Raw genomic sequence first — 22,904 nt, 5'->3', positions numbered from 1 at the left:
TACTCTACATGTATTGGTATGGAAATAAATGAATAAATAAATAAATTTTCAAGAGCACGGATCTGGATAACCAAATATCTGTTAAAGCTGAAAATTTAATCGATTGGTCACACACTGGTGGTAACCAATCGATTAAGTTTTCAGCTCAAACGGGTGTTCTGTTCTCCAGATTTGTGCTCTTGATAATTTGAGGTTTGGCTTCAATTTATCTTCACCTTAAGTCACCAATGACATATTTTTACTTATTTCGAGTCAATTTCCGCAAGTCAGTTTGAAGCAAATTAACTTGCTGTCCAGTGGATTGAAACGTGTTTTTCAACCTCAACTGTCGAGTCTATAGTAAACGCAACTGAAGACAGCCTTACAGTTGAGGTCGAATTTACATACCTGTCAAATGATACATACTCTAGCGGAATTAAATGGTATAGTACTTAATTCGATTTATCACTTATATTTGGGTATCCACTAAACAGCTCGAAGATTTATTATCATACATAAAGCAGTTATTTGAAAACTGCATCTAAACTCAAAAGAGATGCAAACTTTTTTCTTTATCGTTATGCTCCATCCATGTTATGTAGTAGAGCTGCTATCATTATTCACAGCCATACAGTTTTGTCACAAATCCGAACAGCCTTATATTCCGAATACTCGTTTTTGTGTATGGCGTTTTGGTTGAGATGTTTCGCTGAAATATGTCACCAAATTGCCAGGACATGGCAGTCGTTTGATATTCAATTTTACATCTTTTAATCTATTTTATACTTCGGGAGTAGTGATGATTCTCCAGTTCGAGGTCAGTATAACTTAATTTATTAGACTTTGCGAAGAATTTGAAATTTACACTGTTATCAGATAATTCATGCCCAGCAGATGCATTTTAGGTCACTTTTGGACTTAAGTGTTCAGAATATGAGTCAAAACTGTAGAAAACATCAACTTTTTTCATCATTTGAAACCAAAGTTATTGAAACCTTAGGTGTTTTTTTGAAACACAGCTTGGTAAATATACTTTTATAGCTTCATATTTGCCTTTACAATGCATTGGACAGCAAGGTAATTTGCTTCAAACCGTTTTGCGGGAATTGAATAGCAATAAGTAAAAAAATGGTCATTGGTGACTTCAATGCACAACATCGCTCATGGAATTGATGAGTGCTCTTCAGGATGTTTCTTAATTCAATACCCTAATAGCCCTTCTACTAAATCCTTTTTTTCATTTGCAGTGAACCCTCCATGAGTCGATGTTCCATGACTCGATATCGACTTATGGAACCATACTAGAAACAAAATGTCATGGTTACTATGATGGTCCCCTCGAACATGTTTCAAAGCATCTCTGTTCCATTACACGATATTTCCATGAGTCGATAGTCCCTTCAGATATCGACTCATGGAGGTTTGACTGTATTCATTTTCTATGTATGTCATTGACTGTTTAATTTTCTAACAGCTCGTCTTCTTTACCATTCAAACAACGAGCATTCCAATTATAAAAATTAAAAAGATATATTTGGATCCATTAGAGAAACGTAATCCAATAACCTTTTTATTAGTAAATCTTACACCAAATTGGACAGCTTCAGCCAATATCAAAGGGAGACATGTTACTAAAAGTAGGCAAATTTTCTGATGATTTTCTGTTGGGACTTTCCGTTGATGAAGAGGCGGAGTAGAAGTTACCTGCAGGGGCAAGAGTATTTCTATTCGATTTGAAACAATTAGAACGGTTATCCATAGAAAGACAATTTAGGCTGAGTATCGACATCCCAAGTAGAGCGGTCAAGTACAGTTTGCTGCTAATTACCAAAGTAATTTTGACAGCTGATCCAGTATGAGCGAACTGTCACTATTTTCTTTGCACGAAAAAAAAAAAAAAACAGTTTACCTAATTTTTGAGTTGACTTTACCCAAAATTAAGTATATCGATTATTCTCTCAACCCAAAATTTCTCGGTATTCTCTCTCTTCCCCACCAATGTTGTCAAAAATAGAGAGAGCTACACCTATCTAATGAGGGTTGTTTTGCCCAATAAGCCAAATTTGGGTAAATACATTATTCTCAAGCTTGGGTTGAATGAACTCAATTTTGCGTTGAATCCAATAAAAATGAGGTAATTTTTTCTTATGGCTTCAAAGGCAAAGTACCTAATGGAGGCTTTGGAAATTTAGCCAAATTTGGGTTATTGGGCTCAACTACGGTTTTGTCTTGAAACAACTCAGATTTGAGTAGATCCGCGTTGTCGTGTGCGTAATAATCGTGCGGACCATTTTTCCGCGCGGCTAAATGACAGCGAAATTGGATTAGCAAGTCAGGCGTTATGAAACGTTACGGATATTCATTCTACTTGCCAACTGGATACAGCTCAAGTAAATTGGACAGCTGAAGCATTCTCTGGACAGTATGTACTTGTCCTATCCTTTTTCACGGTACTTACGAAGTGGATACTACCCATTAAAGGGGAGAAACTGAAATTACCTGCGACAATATTGGCATAGGAATTGAAAAGATTCGAACGACTATTATTTTCTCAAGAAAATAGTAAAAAACGTATAAAAACGTTTTTCGCTGTTTTCGTTGTTATTTTCAAGGTCATTTATTAGGTCGATAAATCACCAATTTTCTGAAACTATTGTTGAGAGCCAAGTTATGCACTGCCATAGTTTGTATTACATGCAAAATATATGTTAAATTTATCATTGAAAGCTTATTGAAGGACCTAATTTTTAATCAACTCGTAGGGGCAAAACGTTTACCCCATTTCATAACACCAAAACAACCGTTTGAATTTAAATTCTACCAAACGTAATGCCACGTTGAAGTTACGTGCAAATTTGAACCTTACAAGTGTATATTTTTCACATCAGCATGTATACTATTATTAAACAATAACATCTGAATAAACGCCCGAATGTATGCAACATATAAGTAAGCTTGATTGTGTGCGTACGTTGACAGCATGAGTAACGCTGAACTTAAGCGGGGTGTTTTACCCCACAAAACAATACATATAGCAAGCATTGAAAAAATATATATAAATCCCAAAAAAGCTAAAATGGATAGTTGTTTCAACTTGATAGAAAACATGTATGTTTATCCGGCCAAAATTGAAATAAAAAACATAAAATACTGTTTTTCACATCTAAAATCGCTGTTTTCCTTAACATGGGCAAATTACCCCCAGTCCTAACCTAACTGAAAAATGAGAATTGTTGGAGATTTTGACAGGGGAATTCCGGCTACAAAAAACGTTGCCGTTCATCTGTCTGGTACGATTCGTTTCGCTTCTATGATTCGTTTGCGCGAAGTGAATTCCTAACACAGAGAGAAAAATCCATGTAAATTTCAGCGTAAAATCATGCACATTAAGGGAATGCCAGCAATGTCGCAAATTTACACGTCACGTCGTGTAAAATTACAATAACATCGTGAAAGTTTCCGCTAAACATCGTGTAATCTAGCATGGACTTCAACCGATTACGCGACAATTGGCATAAATTTACATGATTTTGATGTAATTTTACACGATGTGTTATGTAAATTTGCGGCAAAACTGGCATTCCCTTTATGTGCACGATTTCACGCTGAAATTTACATGGATTTTTCTTTCTGTGAAGAGTTAGACTTATGATTGCCCCCGCAATTTGCGCATACACATTTTTTGGTATCTTCCTTCGCAGGACTGACGTCTTTAGCGTGAGAAGAACCTCCGACGGCCCTGAGTGGGGTGTTCTGGAAATTTCCTCCAGGTTTTTGGAAATGTTCCCATGTCACATAGACATCGAACATAAGTCTTGCTTTTCTAAAGCCTTAATATAATTTAGATCAATTTTGTTAAAATGAACTTAATAATTTTCTTGAGAAAGCCCTTGCCGACAAATGGCGGATTGGACTGGTGACAATTCAAGTAAATCATTTATTTTTCATTTTTTATCTCTTTAGGTGACATATAGTCACTTCAAAGACAACCTTGAACAAACGTTCAGTTTTGTAGTCACAAGTAAAAAAAAATGCTTCTTCTCTTCAAGATGTTTGAGAAGAAGTTCGCGATCTTTAAGAGTTTCCGGCGATAGGCGACAATCTCCTTTCTTTGCAATTTGGAAGGAGACCTTTCTTCCATTTTTATCACGTTCAATGACAGTTTTGAAATCCACTTTTTGGATGGAAGTTGTCACAAATTCTCTTTTACTTTTGTTCGTGGTTGCAACCATTTTTTTAGTGAATAAACGAAAGAAGAAGAGACCTTCTAAGATTCTAAGAAGCAAGATTATCACCGCTAGCTTTCGCAAACGGGTCTAAAACAAAATCGAAGGCACGGGTCCAAACAAGGGTCGAAAAGGGAACAATAGGTAGAACAAAGTAGCACTGAAAAGTACTGTTTTTGTAGCACTGAGAGACTTTGCTCGAAGGTACGATGCGCACCACAAACTGCTATATTAGAAACTGCGTATGTTGATCCATTCCCTATATTTTTACTATAGGTACTGAGACATTTGTCATAACTTTTTAAAGCAACTGTGATAGAAAATTTAATGCGAAACAGTGTTCAGTAGATACCGCAGACAGTCATTATACGACCATCATCATCACATTCAATCAAAACTCTATATTCCTACAATTTTTATGATCTTCCCATTCAGCAGAGCACGGAGAAATCTTGAATGGAACACGATAGAAGAAAAACCGTAAACCACGCGTTTTTATGACCTCAGTATGCACGCATCAATCCCGTTCGCCGAAAGGTATCCTGTGACACACATGTTAGCTTTTTCTACAATTCCTTGAAATATGTACATCATATTGCGTACAAGAATAAAGCTTACCAAAATGTATGGTCATAAGGGTCTTTTCATAATTGTATGATAAACGCCAAAAGGCGGGGTGAATGGAATGTCAAGAATTACAATTTCAGTGGTGAATGGAACGCAAACCAACTATGCGATGAAAGTGAACAAAATCGTTAGAATGCGCAACGACCGATGCGTGGTGACGAAAAATATTGATCCACGCTAAAGAAAACTTCCGCAATGTTGGTTATGTTTTCCACAGCTATTTCTTCTAACTTTTCGAGGCTAAACATCTCGTGATTCTGAAGCTCCCTCCCTGGTATAGTACTGATGAATTACAAAGAATATCGACTATTGCAATAAAAAGCAAATGACGAATAAAATTATCAATAATTTTAGAATAATTATCAAAGATTTATTTCTCTTATAAGCAGGTTATTTCTACTCTCCTGTAAAAATTCTGAACTGTTGATGTTGACAAAATGTTTATGATAATGTAGTTTAGTTTTATTAGATTAGAATGATAGTGTTGCCTAGCATAGAACATTTGGATTTAAGAATTTAATGTAATATATAGGAATAGAAAAAAAAAATCGTGAGCATTAGTAGATTAACAAAATATGAATTGAATTAATCAGACACGAATGCCATGACAAAATGGTAAGGTGTCTTAAATAAAACATAATAGTAATAACAATATGAATGTCTATCTGTTATACATAGATTGCATTGAAAGACAAAAAAAAATCTATCGTTGTGCGAAGCTTACACGTCCAAAGTATTGTTTCAGTGCTGGAGTTTCCAGTTAACGCATAAGCTTTGAATTTTTGTTTATTTTTTCAGAACCAAGGTGTATAAAAAGCCAAGCTACATGCAATTCCTTTGATAATTATTCTGAGCGTGTACCAGTAGTAGAGAAAGTGGGACGTAAATAAGTAGTCATTCGTAAAAACGAGCGTGTCCCAAAAAAATGTCTTAACCTTCTTAACCAATACTTACTCATTTTATGTTGAACTACTTTGCACGTCAATAGTAAAATATAGAAAATTTAATTTATTGAACTTTTGTTTAACTGTAACTAGTATATGAGCTAAACGTTTTTTACTGAATGTTGTTGCCAATTTTCATTTTTTTTTTCATGCTTCGTAAAACCAAAAATGTAGGCTCTTGCCCAACCGATCAATGGCTCCCCCTCTACTCTAGCAAATGTCGCACTATCAGCTGCATGCCACACCCGGCCGCATTACAAAAAAATAGGAATAAATTCAGTCTGGTTGAGCGTTCGTATCGGGGGCATGAACCTCTCGAATGACTACTAAATATTCACACTCTCAGATGAATGTAACGACCGGATATAACATATTTCGGCGGTTTATTTTCATGAAATTTATGACCCGGTTCCAAGCCACGTGATGATGGTGGTAAGTGGTCGTCTCCGTCTGTGTGCACTTTGGGGGGCGGGGGATTAAAACATTCGCATTATACTTCCGCTCAGTTTATGTGTAACCATCTCGAATGTTGATGCTGGAGTGTTTGCGGTGGAATTCGACAGAGTACATGAAGTTTGAGACGTGAGAAGTGAGACGTGCTCTTTAATTAATGGGTCTTCATTTCCCAAACGTTTTATCTGTACTTAAAACTGAGCTACTTAGTTTTGCTCACAGTTGATTTACTACACATCACTAGTAAAAATAAGTATGTACGTATGCATACGTGGAAAACGTAAACAAATAAATCTCAGAGAGCTGACAGTTATATTGGCAACGGGTTCGAAATCTAAACAAAAGACCAACAATATATTCGTTTCATACTTCGTGCGTGACGATCGAGTAGGAATGGTTTGAACAGTTGAATCGATTTTGCCATGAATCATATATCGGTTCAATTGAACATCAACCTTAATCTATCAAACATAATTTTCACATGCTGGAAAACATACTAACATTGGCGAAGTTATTTTTTATCCCTGGGTCAAAACTCATTGGGAATTTATCCGTAGGTTTGCAGTAGCAATCTTATGTATCTCAAAACTTTGATGGATCTTCTAGGTGCCGTCGGCAAAGCTGTTCAGCAGAATAAGGCATTAAATCTAGATGAAAGTTTATCCGCTAGAATGTTGATCCCTCCGCTAAATATTTGCAGACGGAAAAAGCGTATCTGAAAATGATCATATTTATTCCAAAAATTTCCACTAGGTGATGTTGTTAACAGTTTTAGGATTTTTCATCCTCAGATCCTAAAAAATCCTAAAAATATTCATCCAATAAACTACCTGCTGCGCTAAGATTCACAGAGAAACTGTTTTATATATGTAATTTGATTTCTATATTATCTCACGTTGAATTTCCCGAATGAGAAAACTTCTTTCGAAAAATATAAACAGCTGCAGAAAAAAAAAATTATTACTAGACCCATCTAGCTGATGACAAAATTTTTCACTGCAGATGACGCTTGATCTGCAGAATAACTTTACCGGAGCACCGAATTTCTAGTAAATAAGGATCTTGATACATATTGCAAACATAGTGATAGACTGGTGTCACCTAGTTGATGATTTCCCAATCATATTTTTTACCGTCTTCAATGTGCAGCATTATTACCAAAGAAGCAAGCCTTCTAACTCATGAAGATCTTGAGATAGGAAAGCTTTACAATATTGTCACTGATGTCTCTTAGCGGATGAATTGATAATCAGATTATTCAATGCCCTTGATCTGTTGATCGAGTTTGCCGAAGACTCTTATCTTCTAGCATACCAGCTAGAATCTAGCTTATCATGATAAAGAAGATTGAAGAAATTTTCCACTAGTGCGACCTAGCAGATGTATTCTCAATTAGATTAGTGACTGCCGGATAGTCATTGATCTGCTGCCACTTTACTCAAGACCGAGACAGCAACATTCTAGCTTATAACGATCTAGATATAGCGAAAGTTGAAAACAAGTTGCCACCCAATGAATGAATCTCAATTAGTCACTGGCGTATAGCCGTTGATCTGCTGAACACCTTAGCCGAGGACACCACTTTTCTAGCATACACTGCTAAAACATATGTTGTAAATTTAAGTTTATTTCAACGACCAATCTCTTATTAACCGATCGGATTAAATTTAAATTTACACTACAAATTACAGTTGGAAATTAAATGTATATTGTTTAGAATTACACGATGCTGAATATATCATAGAATATATCAATTTGATTTAATTTTTTAAATAGTCTTTAGTTTCCATTACGTTTAAATTCAAATATTTCCTTTGTATTTAAGGATTGAACCAAAGTAATCACATTAAGATACACATTTATGTGTGCCCGAATCATTACCTCCATTGTGACACAATGAAGCATTCCACACAGAATTCGAAAATTCCACACAGAAGTCGAATATTCCTTGTTCAATAGACTGCAAACCATTTGTGTTCAGTCCTCTAACTGCTCGTAATAATAATCTATGGAAAAGTGGATACACTCTTCTCATGTGAATTCTTTCCAGAAGCACCAGTGTTGCCTGCTGAGCAGTTGGTTAAGCATGCAAAATGCAATCCCAGTTTATGATTATGATTAGCAATTTATCCTGATCAATCAAATTGTGGTCTTCGGCAATGTTGCAGCTGAAAGGAGAAGCGTTTGTTCACTTTTCCATAAAGTATTATGACGAAGAGATAGAGGACTGAACACAAAAGGTTGGCGTTTTCCATAGTAATCTCCATATAAACTTCAATTGGCGTGTGCATTGTCAATTTTCTTCCAAATCATTTCAAATTTTGGGAGGATACTATTTACCATAACATAAGTCGTTTAAGCATAGGGGTGCTAAAATTACAAAATTTGCTTTACTCTATTGTTTATACATGACTACAAAAAACCCAACGACTACGACTATGAGGAGGTATTTGAATACAAATTGGCAAGTTACGAAAACATTAAATGTAAAATAAGAAGTGTAAATTAGCAAGAAATTTTCAGGAATGAAAGAAATCTTGAATCAGCAGTTCTTAAGTTCTACGAAATTTTGAGAAAAACAAAAGAACTAACATTTCCTTTGTTTTGGCTTTTCAGTGAGTCACTTGAAACTGTAGATCACATCGATATACCAATGATGCAATTCAAATTGCAAAACATTGGAATTAAACCTGGCCACCTGAAATGGCTTGCATCATATTCAACTGATCGTCAACAAATAATGAAATTCAATGGAAATAAATCAAAACCCATTCAGCTTACTTCGGGTGTGCCCCAAGATTCTCATTTGGGACTTCTCCTCTTCATCATACACGTCAGCGACATTTCCTTGATCCTAAAGAAATTAAAAGTGTTAATTTATGCCGGCGATATGAAACTATTTTTGTAAATCAAAACGAAAAAGACATCAATGTATTCCGCAATAAAAAAGTCATAGTCTATAAGCCTATTAGAAAAAAATTGAACATTTCTATGGTATCAGAAAATAAATCTGTGAAAAATGTGAGAGATAGAAACCTAGAAGCTATCTTAGATTCTAAACTAACTTTTGTTGACCATTACAAAACCATCATTCACAGGGCTTATAATATGCTAGGGTCATTGAGCGTTTTTGCATCAATTTCCATGTCCCATATATATATGTCCCGGATATTCAAACCTACCTGCAATATAGATTCAATTTCCAAGTGTAATTTTGTGAAAGCTGTTATGGTTCGTACACTTGTACACCAAAAATGCAATAAAACTACTGTCCACTTTGCACTGTTACACCGAAATCGCAAGGACGAACACGATTTGAGAGAAATGCTTAGCGATCGACACCAATCACACCATTTTACGATATAAGTTTCTTCCCGCTCCCTTGTGTGACTTACTTCGCCGGGCACTTATTTTCACTATGGAAAACCTTCGTACTTCTTCACTGATATTGCTGTTTGCGTTTGACGTGCAAATCAATTCTAACTGTTGAAGCCCATGCGATAACCCAAAATAACCAAAGGATACTTAGCAACCACAGTCCATATCACCGCCAATCCAGCAATGGAAATTAATATTTGCCTTCCTTGTTGAAAATCTTACCGAGTTTGATATTCCCGCATTTGATATTCGCATTTCAAACGCACACAGCAATATATTGCATTTAATCTCAATCACACGCCGTAAAAGTTCTATAAATCAGGAAATTTTATGAAATTTTCTCAACGACCGCGTTTAGATCGTACAGATAAAAACAGCTTGTGCGCATCAATGTGTGCGAGATGTTCGGCGTAGAAAACGGTTACTTTGATTGTGTTGTTTTCGCTGCACTGTCAGTAGCTGTCATGATTGTTCGGTCAAAAAGAATTGTGTTTGTGCTGAATTTTGATGGCAAATAATGAATTTTAAAGGAAATTCATATACTTCATCATGCTAAAGGAATGGAGGGAGATGCTCGTAGATCTATATATTCTAGTAAAATGATATGTTGTATTTTTACCACTCACTATATCACAGTGAGCCGTAAGTTGTGAGACGAATCTGAAAACTGATTGCGACAGAAATGAAAACGATACGACTAATTGAGAATTCAAATCTTAATGTACAATGCGAAAGCCGTTTTGAGATAGAATTGTTTGGCATCGGAAAAGGGGATTGTCCCGTTTTGCTAGTTTTTGTATTCGCGAAAAGCCATTGATTACCCAGTAGCTAGTCGACCCTGGGATTACCGGAGAAGATTTTGCATTTTGAGTTGGCCTGGCAAGTTAGTTTCAAGTAAAACTGTTCAGAAACCATTTTGAAAGTCCTGAATAGTTTTATTCGATTTCAATTAGCAGGAAATAACTATTTAATGCAATATTAGTAATGTAAGACAAAACATCATTTGTTTCTATATGAGAAAATTGCAGAGTCCCTTTTGCCCCTCTAGATTTTATACATGCAAAACTAAATTTCAAAAGAACTTTTTTTCAAAAAATTCCTTCACTACCATGCTGAACAATCTTAAATCATTCGTACTGTGCGAAAAATCATTATATTTTGGATTAAATTTTGACTGAATATATATTTAGGAGGCTCTTTACAAAATTAACACAATAAGATATACATAACATATTCTGATCAAATTTTATATTTTTTTGTTGTGCTCCTCTTGTCGGTTATCACTGTTAATATTTATCTAGAGTGGTAGGTATCTACTTTAACGTAAGATTGCCATTTGGCATAAAAATTTCTCCATTGATAACTGTGGAAACATAATGCTGAGAAACATGATATGTCTCAATTAAGACGTAACGCAAGAATAAAGAAGAAGAGAGAAGAAGGAGATCATTTTAGTTCAGAATCAATAAAAATTCCTCCTGCCCAACCATTTGCCGAATCAAATATTGGCTGATTGCCCGAAATTCACCACATATACCCACAGCGGCACATGGTCAAGCTGTTAAATATATTCATTTAATGTCATCATTAATAACATCAATTAGCGACTCACTAAAATGGAATTCGACAACTAGCAGAGAAGCACCATACCGGCTCATTGAAACAAAAGCGTACACCGTAGCTATCTAAGCCCACCAACAATCGAGTAAAAAAAAGGCTGAAGAGAATGAAAGCTGAAGAAACCCGATAAAAGCGGATTGATTTAGCTAGTATTGAAGTGAAGTGTGGACAGACAATCGTGAGTAGAATAATGAATCATAATCATAGTGCTTACCAGCAGCAGCGATAACTTGGTTACGTTTTCGACTAACGCACGACAGCTGGACCCAAAGGTGTGAATTATCGTTCGTGTGATAGGGGTTACTAACACTGATTCTAGCGATAATGCCGGCACTCGTTCGTAATTGATGTTTTTAAAGCCGAACAACTGTCAAAGCGAATTTAATTGAGGTGTCTAATGGTTGAGAAGTTAGATGAACGGGTGTTGAAATGAAATTTTAAGTAGGCGTCGTCTTTCTTTGTGTTGATCAACGTTAGAAAGAATTGTATAAAGAGACTAACTAACTGACACTTATATTGAGTTACATTACAACTTTAAAAGAAGATTACCTATATTCCTCACATTCAGCAATAAGAGCCTATGTGAAAACCTCGACCGGTGGTATTCGAAACCATGATCCTTAGCTTAGTTTTTCTAAATAGCTGCGCGTTTACCGCTACGGCTAGCAAACCCCTTAGAACTGAGTTATGATGCTATTCAGCTTTTTAAGAGCGCTAATGGCTGCCACAAACAGTCTCACTTTCTCGCTTCAAAATCAGTCGATTTGACTTTTGCTTAGGTTATTTTTAATTGATCGGACCTAAGCCAAACGACATATCGTTTGATCCCTACCAGAAAACGAGCCAGTTTGTGGCAGCCCTTGGTGCTTGTAAAAAGCTGGATAAGAGCAAGTAAGATTATTAAGAATGTTAAGAATGGTAGTATTACCTATTTGAAATTGTCCATTTTTTATTATTTTTATAGGACAGGTCCAACAAAATCCAAAAACAAACAACGAATTAAGTAATATACAACGCACACCATATATAACAAACAATTCGAATATCAATGGTCCCGCTTCGCTTTTGACAACAAATATGGGAAATTATAGGGCACGTATCGAGGTCACCCATCACGAAAAGATAATTCAATTTATCACCACATACCAAAGCATACCCATAAATCATCAAATAGAGCAATGATTAATAACGTCTCAGTTTGGAATGGCGCGTGCCATCAGATTGAATACGTGAGGTGAATCTGATTTCAACAGATAAAAGTTAGTATCTGTTATGTTGGAGAGCCGTTCATGAACCACGGGATTTTTATTAGGGGAGTTTGAACTGTTGTTCTACGAGATTTATGGACAGATCCTTATGGCGTACAGTAAATGAAAAATGGTGGTGTTTGGTGGTATACATATCGTTTAATGGCACAAATCTCCCAACTGGTGGGGAACGTGCCTTTGGAGCCGGCCTTCTGATACACTCCCAGTGAAAAGTCGTGGGTCAATCCTAAAAAAATATGATTTGATGTCATCTACCAATTTTTTGAATTTACACTAATCTCAAACAGCTTCATTCTATTGAAAGAAACTTAACAAGTGATTTATTATAATTGAAAAATATATGAAAAATTTTTAACACAAAACTCAACATGAATGATCCTATTTATTTTAAGATAAGAGTGGCCAAACATTGAAAACAGTAATTTTAACGTAAACATATGAATATTTCAACGCAACTTCAAAAATTCATAAAACTTTTTTTAAACTTTTCATAAAAAAAAAAACGAAAGAGAGCGTTAAACTTGCAAAGAGGTCCGACAATTGATAAGTCACATTCCCTCAAACATTAATAATCTCCGAACCCGACTACCAAACCAGCTAGATTGTGATACCAAGATTGCACAGACTTAATTTATAGCGATTGGCATCAAAGGAGCGTTAAACATATTTCACTGTCCGTTCCACTCAGGTGTTGCTTCTGTTGATATCAGCGTAAACCAATCTGAGTCAACTCATCAATCAAATTTCTAAAGGAATATACATAAATTACGCAACACTAAATCACTGTCTTCTATTTTATCTTTGTTTTCTTTTTTTTGTGGAATTTTTAATGGACACAATACGTTCAAATTAACTCATAGCTCAGTCTGCGACGTAGTATGTAGAAATTTCTTCGATTAGGTATCTATAATATGTTTTGGAGCCGCTCACCTTGGTCACGGAAGCGCTACAAGCCTGTTTGGTTGAAGCGAATGAAGTAGTTTTTGCAAAAGATCCGGCTTTTGTGATACGCAATCTGATCGTATGTTTACATTTGGTTTTGTTTCCCGTATTATTTTTTTTAATTATAGGCTGTTTTGGAGCACTTTTATGTTTCTATTTCACGGAAGGGCGGCCAAAATGTTCAACGGCTCTCCAACAGCCAATTAGGGTGATTTTTTTTCTGTCCGATAAGATTGATAGGAATGATAGTCCCACTACCATGATTTTCCTCGTACAGTTATGCTTTTTATTTTCCATAACTAAAATTATCTAGGAAACCTGTTCTTTATTTTTTTAAGCTATTCATCGATTTACTTAATAACAATTAAAAAAATATTACGAAATTATTCACCTATAGATCTGGGAAAGTTTTTTTTAACTTCAAATTTTACCATATCTTGACATTGTTTAAAATCTGTTTTGGGTATAAAAGTGTATGATCGCAGTTTCTATGGAAGAAAACATTATTTAAAACAATAAGTACTTTCCAGACACCTACCAATTGAGAGCTACGTCTCTTTTATTTCATTCGAATCTAATTCCAAAATGCACTACCAGGGGTTCTAGGCCATTTTTTTAGATTTGTAGAACGAGGCTTCAAGGAAATTATTTTTAAAAGACTTTTATTTTTAATTTGAACGAAAAAATAGAGCACAAATATTTGCTGATTGTTGTATTTGAATGATTGACTCTTGGGCTGATAACGTTTTCATGCCAATATTAATGTCTTGTAGCCTTTGGAATTATGTAGATCTTAAAAATTTCAATGAAGTACATATTTGGTGATGTTTCGTTTTTTTAACTCCAGCAAGGGATGATAATTTAAAATAACGGTGTCTCACAAAATATTAATCCTTACTTATTTGATCTCGCTCATTAGAAACAAAATTCAGCTGGACTATTTAACGGAGTTTCATAACAACGTACCAACGTGAGGGTTCCAAATGGAGCACAGTACCTTGAATGGGTTCCGGGTCATTTGGCCGAATGTCGTTTGGCCGAACGCCATTTAGCCAAAAGGTTCATTTGGCTGAATTCCATTTGGCCGAAATAAAAAACAAAAGTGAATTACAGTTAGCATGCATTTGTAATAAATTCCAATGAACTTATTTAGCTAATTCATGAAGAATTATATATCATCATTGATACAAATAATTGGCGATGCGCGCGCCTATGGTTGTGAGATTTATAACGTGGCGAATTTGATGGTCGCTAAATTAACGGTGGATGGAAATTTCGCCAGTGTTACGTCTGCTTGTCTGATATATAACCCCTCTACTACCTGCATCATTTTTTTATCAGAAAAAAATCAAATCGTAATACCTTTTTTGTTTTTCGATATTTTTACTTCATATTTTTACAAGTTTCTCAAAAAACTCTTCTACTTTTAGAATATGTGACGGTTTTGATCATTGGTCATCTGGATCTGGTCATCTGGATCCGGTCATCTGGATCCGGTCATCTGGAATATCAACACAGATTCTGAAAATAGGGCGATATTCAAAACTGAAAAGGCAATAGATGGCTCTTTTTCAATGGTAGTAAAAACGAAATCCTGAAGCAAAGAAAGCTCCACGGAAGATGAACCAAACACAAAAAGTTATGTATTCACTTTACACTTGATTTCTAATCACTATTTTTTTGATCCAGTTTGCTAGATGCAAGTAATTTACAATTTTCATTATTTTTCATACGTTTTGACAGTTCTCCGACTACCATTCTTCCATGCGCTTGTGTTGAAAGTTTGAGAAATTTGAGAATCCAGCGTAGCGCGATCAGTGGGTGATATACAAACAACAGTGTCGTCGTTCGGCGGCCGGTAAGAGAAACTGAATGTCCGAAAGGTTGTTGTCTGTAATTTTTGCTGCTGGCGCCAACTGATAGCGTTTGAGAACAAAATAAACAGTCATTACCCTATTGAAGAGCTTTATGAAAACTTGTAAACAAAATCGTGCAAAAATATTGAGAAACGAAAATAAACTATCGTGATTTAAATATTTTTTTGTGGTGAAATCATGAAGCTGCCGGAAGAGGGTTTGATTAGTGTGAATCGTTATGATGTGTAAATGGACTCCTCCTCAATCACTAACAACTCGAACAGGTGAAAAAAGATTAGTAATTGCAAATTTTGATATGAACATCTAAAAGTGATATTAACTTGATAGATATAAGAGATAAAATATCTGAAAATCATATTTGAAATTTGCTTCTGGAATACCATTAGCTTTTGATTTTTTTGAGATCATATTTAGCTTTTGTAAGATCTGACCAATATCAGTGAGCTTTTCATTAGATCTGCAAACATCAAATTCTGCTATGACTCAAAAGTTCCAGGAATAACATTTTTAAATTATCTTCAGATCTTTTATCTTTTATACCAACCAAAACAATATCTCGATTTGATGATCAGAACTTCGCTTCTGCTCGGGAAGAGAAAAACTTCTTTACGGGTTCCTTACTTTGATTCTTTCACTGACTTGCTTTTATGCAATTGCCGAGCTAAGAAAATATTAGTCGAATTGCAAAGACAATTGAAACAATATGTTTTATACCATCAAACAATGCATATACAATACAGATTTCTCCAGAAATATTTGTTTTCTCAGAGAATATGGGAGTGTCCACTTCACCCCGTGTGTTCATTATGCCCCTAATCCCCTTACACGTTTGTACTTTTTCGTGATCATTTCGTAAGGAATTCATATTAACAAATGAGCTATTATTGTTAATATGATGCTATTGTCAAAGCATGGAAATAGATCATTCAGACCAATGTCTAGAAACAAATGGCACGACACTCAACGCTCAATGAGGCCAATGATTGTATCAGCAAGAAAGCCGAGCACCAGAACTACACCCTTCCTGAATCCTGATCCTAGTGTCAGATTACGCTACTGTGTCAGCGAAAGAAAATACTTCAAGCTTGTGCGCACTTCACCCGCGGAAGGAAATTGCATCTTATGGATACCGCATAAAAGTACGGTGCGGGTATTTCAAACGTAATGCATTTTCCGTAGCACGTGTAGAGTGATTGTTCGTATGATAATGGATGGTTGCAAATCAGATCCGCAATTGTTCACATTATATTCTTCGACAATATGACTTTTTTCAAGACCATAACATTGGAAACGAATCTTCACAGATAGATGCCTATGATATTTGTATAATTTTCAAGAAAGATTGATGAAGTTGATTTTTAAATGAAATCACAGATAAATAGACATAAACGCTAGAACAATTGAAAATTTAAAACATTTGCCCCGAAGTTCTGTTATAAATCAGAATTAAACCTTTATATTCAAAGAATAATCACTGTACATTTTAGGTATCATGTTGTTTCAACCATTTCCCTCAATAAATCTCAAAGTATCGACGGCATTATTGTATATGAGATATTGTATGTAATAGAAGGTCTATCGAAGAATCTATTCTATGTGTTTAATTCTCTATGAGTTCTGTTTCATGAAACAGTTACAATTTCCACGTCAGTTAACAGTCGACTCTTCAGTGCTTTAAAATATTGACAAAACATGATTCAAACCTGATACGAGACTCGCGAAGACGGTCTTCTTATTCTGTAAGTGCTGAGTTTTTTTCTTACTCCACTCTGTGTTTATATCAATCATGCGCAAGCCGTTGAATCTCTTACATGAACATCTCAGCAAAAAATATTGCGTTAGCGTCACACCGAAGCATAAATATCCTTTTGAGTGATATTTCATGCCAGAAAACATAGCAAACATTATAAATAACTAGTCTAATATTTAGATTTATCATCATCTTTGTAAAAACTGCTCTGCTGACTGAGGATTTTAATGACAGTTTATTTTGAATACAATACTTTTTACTTTTTCAACCATAAAAACGACGGGCTGCATCTGACGTTTCGTGACAGCGGAATCTGGGCTGCATATGACGTTGATATTTTTTCTCTTCACGAGTCTCTCTCAGATTCAAACTATTTATGGTTTGTCAAATATAAACTTCATTTTTTTCATATTGCCTAGGCTTATGATCATTTGATTAAGACTGGTCCGATTATTAAACTCTGTTCATAGCTCTTGTATGTACAAAATTTAAAGGGAGGTAACTCGAAAAATGATTCCAATGATTTCCATTTTTTGTCACTGTTATAAAAATACTATAACGAAAGAGTTAAAATCTAAAAATGTATCAATCATCTTCAACCAACATTTGACAGGTCTGTTTTCCAAAGTGAAGCCAATATAAATTTTGAGGACGAATAATATTGTTGAAAAAACAGAAAAATTAATTATATATGTGGATCCATTGGAATAAAATATTGTCAAGATAGAATACGAAGTTTTCTTCTTCATCTTTTCCGGGAATCAATTTTCGGGAAAATTAGAAACCCTATACAAAAGCCTCCACCCTGTCCACCCAGCACACTCTGAATTTTCAAATACACTATTGCAGAAAACTAACGCTGATAACTTGTCGATTAGTCGCAGTTACTATCGATCAACTTGTCATCGCAAACTACCGTCTCGTGATTACGATGTATTTCCACCGAGCGTTAGTGTGATATGCAAACTTACCTTTCATATGTGTAGGAAAGCACTCATATTCGACCTGTTCGGTGGTCAAACTTGTCATTTCCGGCAGATACGATTGGACAAGGCTAACCACTAAAGATACCACCAGAAAAAATATGCGCAACATCGTCCTTTGCAACGGTGGCTTCATTACGAGCTATACAGGTTTGGATGAATCTGAAAGTCATAAATAAGAAAAACAGGAATAATTAGTTGACTGGTGATGATATACGCGTTGAATTAGTGTCAGATGTGCGTTTCTCTGTTAGGGGTCCAATCGATTATTACATAAGTACCGTGAAGTTGGGTAAAATTAATCAGATCACAATAGATCAATGAAACTGGTCGATTTGCCACACGTTGTCACTTATCACAAATGAAGTATAATAGAAAATAATTGTCAAAGTCTATGTGGAGGCAGCTGAAATAAGCATAAGCATTGATGACCATACAATTTGTAGTTGCTACTCCGTGGTTGCCCAGAATAATCGAAGTTGCACATGGAACCAAGAGATGTAGCTTTTCATCTTCAATGTACACTTTCGAGAGCTCCAAACATTGAAAAGTAAATAACGGCGCCGGCCACGCCGTTACAGTCATCGGAAAAGGAAAGGAATGTTAGTGTGACATCCATTGTTACTAGAGGCCGAGATCACCCATGTATCTCCATGGATATCATGGGAAGAAGTTTTTTTAGTGGGGAGAGATCATAGCTGCATTATCAGGATTCATCCTGGTAAGCGATGCGATTCATGCAACCTTAGTTCAAAAATCACCTATCAGTACTTTAAAGGCAACGGGAACATGCGGTAAGTCGACACTTTCAGCGTCGAACCATCCAAAGGTTTATTTTTTTATAATGGTAAAAATCAGGTAAAAGGAAAGGTATGGGGTTTTTAAGGGTCATGTACAAGAGTCACCCACAGTGACGAACCGTTCACATTTTATAAAATTAATGCGTTTAGATAACATTCCCACCGTTGTCATTTTAGATAAAAAAAAGCTTTTCATAATATTGTGTACCGTAAAACGGGGTAACTTTGATAGTTTTTTCGAAGAAAACTTGAATATTTTTGCATGCTGTTTCAAAGATTTACAATTTATATTTTTAAAACAAGTACTGGCCTCCTAGCTATCGATTACAGTCGATAAATTGGCAAAAGATTCATTTTGAATGGATGTATAATTTTTCATATAATCGAAAGTTGGTTTTCTGTTTTGGGGTAACTTTGATGATGAAGTATGATTCGAACAAAATTGAATGAATAACGAACATTTGTAGGGCATTGCATACCTCTAGGCGTTGAACGTTATATGGAACTTTCTGACTTAGATTACAAAAATGGTCCCAGTTTGTGAATATGCTTTTCGCTAAGAGATTTGAGACCGTATTCAAGTTCTATGATAACTAGGCTATCAAAGATAAGTGGCCAACTATTCACAACTACATCAAATAGTGATCGTAGAACAGATTGTTTGTAAGCGTTTTGAAAATGCTAAAATTGTGTAAATTTTTTAAATTCGTATAAAAAGCCTAAAATGTTCTTGATTCAAATGAAAACTGCTCTTACATGAAGTGTCATACTAATATTCTTTAGTTTTGCATTCGTTTTGCTTAACTGATTAACAGAAATTATGATATTTCGTTTAGTATGTGGTGGGTTACGCACTATCAAAGTTACCCGCATTATCAAAGTTACCCCGTTTTACGGTACATTTAAAATAAAAGCACCACCAAATTCATCATCCATCCTCGATTGAGCAGCTGTAGCTACTTTAATTAGCATACTTATATTTCAAAAGCAAAATATCACTCCGGCGACGCGAAAACCTGAACTCGATTTCACTCAGCACGCGTGCAAACTAAAACGAGAAAAAAGGCTTCGGCGACGCGATAATGCAAAAAAAAAAAAACCATTTTCCTGGTGAAGATGAAACGAGGCCGAAACTCAAATCCTCAAGAGCATAAATCTAGAGAACCAGACAGCGACTCTAGCTGAAAATCTGATCGATTGGTCACCACCAGTGACCATTCCATCAAGCGCTCAACCCGGTCCGCTGTCCGGCTTTAGACCTGTGTCCCTGAAAATTTGAGGTTCGGCCTCGAGAGGCATCTTCACTTTCTGTTTGGACTTTGCCCAGCAGAACGCGTGCAGAATAAACCGTTGTATTTCCACTACTCGAAGCCGCTGACTACGAAGCCGCTGATTTTTTCTTCGGTTTTCTGTGAAAAAAACAAGGAGAGACATATTTTTTGCTATTTTTTCACGGAAACGATGACAGCTCCTTACGAGGTTTACCGTGGGTGCGAGTGCATTGTGGAATCTCTTTTTGCTTCGTAGTCGCGAATAGACACTTTTTTCAAAAAAAAACAGCACCAGCCGATTCACCAGCCGATAATAATTTGCGGAGACGATAAAAACGTGACAGATCCATTTTCAACACATCGCGCGCCCTACCTACTGCGATCTCCTGAAAACAATTTTTACGCAACGTTTCAAAAAGACCTATCTAACATTGATAGGCTCTCTTTGTTTATTTTCTCTTTAATCTATAACTGAGTCACATTAACCTCTTCTGTTTCGTTTTTTGTATGAAACGCTAGTCAAAGAAATTGCTTTTCGATCTATAGTGTAAAACTTCCCAAAAGCTTTAGTATTCCACTGTTATAAACGGAAGAGAGCGCGAGAGGAGAGAATCTTTCATTTGTACATAGGGAAAGTGTACCAGTTATGGCCATAGTGGTTCCCTATTTGGCCATATGCTAAATTTGGATAACTTTTACATTTTTAATCTTTTTGAATGTTTTAACATCAAGATTTATCCTTTATTTTACTGCTAAAACACAAAAGATTGTTTAAAATGTGAAGGGATTCAAGATATCACGTATGGCGAAATAGGGAACCACTATGGCCATAACTGGTACACCTACCCTAGGTCCTTTAGTAACGTTCAGCGAGAATTGTGAGAATGAGAATCAGAACCGAACATCATTATTTTTCTTTATGGCGTAAAATCCAAACTGGGGAAGTGCCTGTATCATCCCAGCTTAGTGTTGTACGAGCACTTTCACAGTCTGAGAGCTTTATTGCCATCACGCACCACCATCAGTGATGGAAGTGTTCACACTATGAAGCAAATCACGAGAAAAATAGCAGGTGAGTGGCGAAAAGTGTGAAGCCAGAATGACCATCGAACAGAACCAACAACATTTGTTTTTAAGTACTGTAAACATTAACGGAAAACGATAAAGTCGTCGGAACCGCTATCTTCACAAGCAGTTGCTATCATCTGAGCGACGGAACCAAAACAAATTTTAGTGTTGCCGATCCGATTGCTCTTCGCCACTCTACTCTACTCTGATAAAAAAAACAGCACAAATAAGGGGCCTCAAGTGACATTTTGATTGATTTTTTAATTTATAAATTGTAAAATTTTCAGAGTTTAGTTTTTTTCACTCACGCTCCTTTGCTTCAGGCTCCCTCAAACATCACAACAAATACGTATTAAAAACTATTTTTTTCTTTTTTATAGCAATTTGGTTGTTCTTTTTCATTGCGATTTGGTTGCGTTGCCGGGGGTGCGTTTGGGTCAAAATTGCATATGTCCAAGTTAATTGTTGGATAACTTTCGTAATATGAGTTAAAATATTCTTTCACGAGTATTATAAATGCGTTTATTTTTCACTGCTCTAAAAACTTATCTCCATTGTGGAAATTTGAAAAGGCGTTATTTTCAAGATTACATACTTAACACTACCACCATTGTTTCTTTAATTCTGAACAATAATATTCCAAACACTCGACTTTAAACAGTGATTATTTAATAAAATCTCAAAAAAAATCACCACAGATGATCAATTCATTTACAAGTGTTAAAAATAATGAAAATACTTGTTATAACTTCTTAAATCGCCCCTATTCAGAATATGAGTCATGTCCGGAATATGAGTCAAAACGGTACTTGTCCTAGAGATCTTTTATTTTGCTTTTTACACCTGGGAAAAATACACCATTATAACCATTTTAACAACATTTCTAATAGTTGCTGAGATATTTCAAATTCGGTTCTTTCCTCACCCCTCTGATCCATTGTCACCCCCATCGACGGTATCTACAATTTTTTTTTTACTAAACCTTATAACGATTTGTTGAGGGTATCGCATTTTCCACGAAATCTACTAGTTTAATATATAACAATCAATTAAGTTACGGCATCTCTAGCAATGCACAACGAACAGCCCCCAATAAATTTTTGAATAATTTGGAAATTCACTTCTAAGGTAGAATTGTGTTTATCAACAATCTGCAAAACAAAACAAAAAAAAACAGTTTCACCTTGGGAGGTCGAACAAAACAAGACCATCATTTTACCACACGCGATATTTCGTTGTTGTTCACAGATGCCGTTCTCTTTAATGGCGAGACAAATAATATACAGCGATGACCAACTCTGATCGCAGACATAAATCTACCATTTGTGAACCAATTTTCAAACCAAATCCAGAACTTTAGCCACCCCCTTCGAATGTCTTAGAATGGTGAAATATGGAGATCACCGTACTCGACTCAAGCAGTTCGACGCTTTTATACAGCAAAATTTTAATGGGGGAAGCAGCGGTTCATTAATCAGATATCCTTAATTCAGAAGGGGACGCCACGTGCTCCGATATTATCAATGCAGTCCAAACTGTCTATACAAAAATCAACATTCGAGAAATGATACTCGTATTGTATCGTTTAAGAGATTGCCTTCCTGTTGGGTTCGAAACGGTAGCCGGTGCAAGGGATCGTTCGTTCGTTAACTTCGATAACCTTTTTTTGTCTAATTCAATCAAGTTAAACTTGTTTGCTTGTATATATCTAGCTGGGG

General features: G+C 35.7%; 1 protein-coding gene across 6 annotated transcripts in view; it reads right to left on the bottom strand.

The window, feature by feature from the left end:
* The window catches only part of LOC5572795, a 151,320-nt gene that overhangs the window by 72,126 nt on the left and 56,290 nt on the right, over nt 1-22,904 (bottom strand). For all 6 annotated transcript variants that reach the window (XM_021846983.1, XM_021846984.1, XM_021846985.1 and 3 more), the window contains one exon: nt 18,036-18,209. In XM_021846983.1, the coding sequence (XP_021702675.1) occupies nt 18,036-18,183 (148 nt within the window). In that variant the 5' untranslated portion in view covers nt 18,184-18,209. The remainder of the gene's footprint in view (nt 1-18,035; nt 18,210-22,904) is intronic.

The sequence above is a fragment of the Aedes aegypti genome, chromosome 2 (genome assembly GCF_002204515.2).
Source record: "Aedes aegypti strain LVP_AGWG chromosome 2, AaegL5.0 Primary Assembly, whole genome shotgun sequence".
Taxonomy (NCBI): domain Eukaryota; kingdom Metazoa; phylum Arthropoda; class Insecta; order Diptera; family Culicidae; genus Aedes; species Aedes aegypti.
Note: the sequence above shows the minus strand (reverse complement) of the source record. Positions and strands in the feature narration are given on the sequence as shown.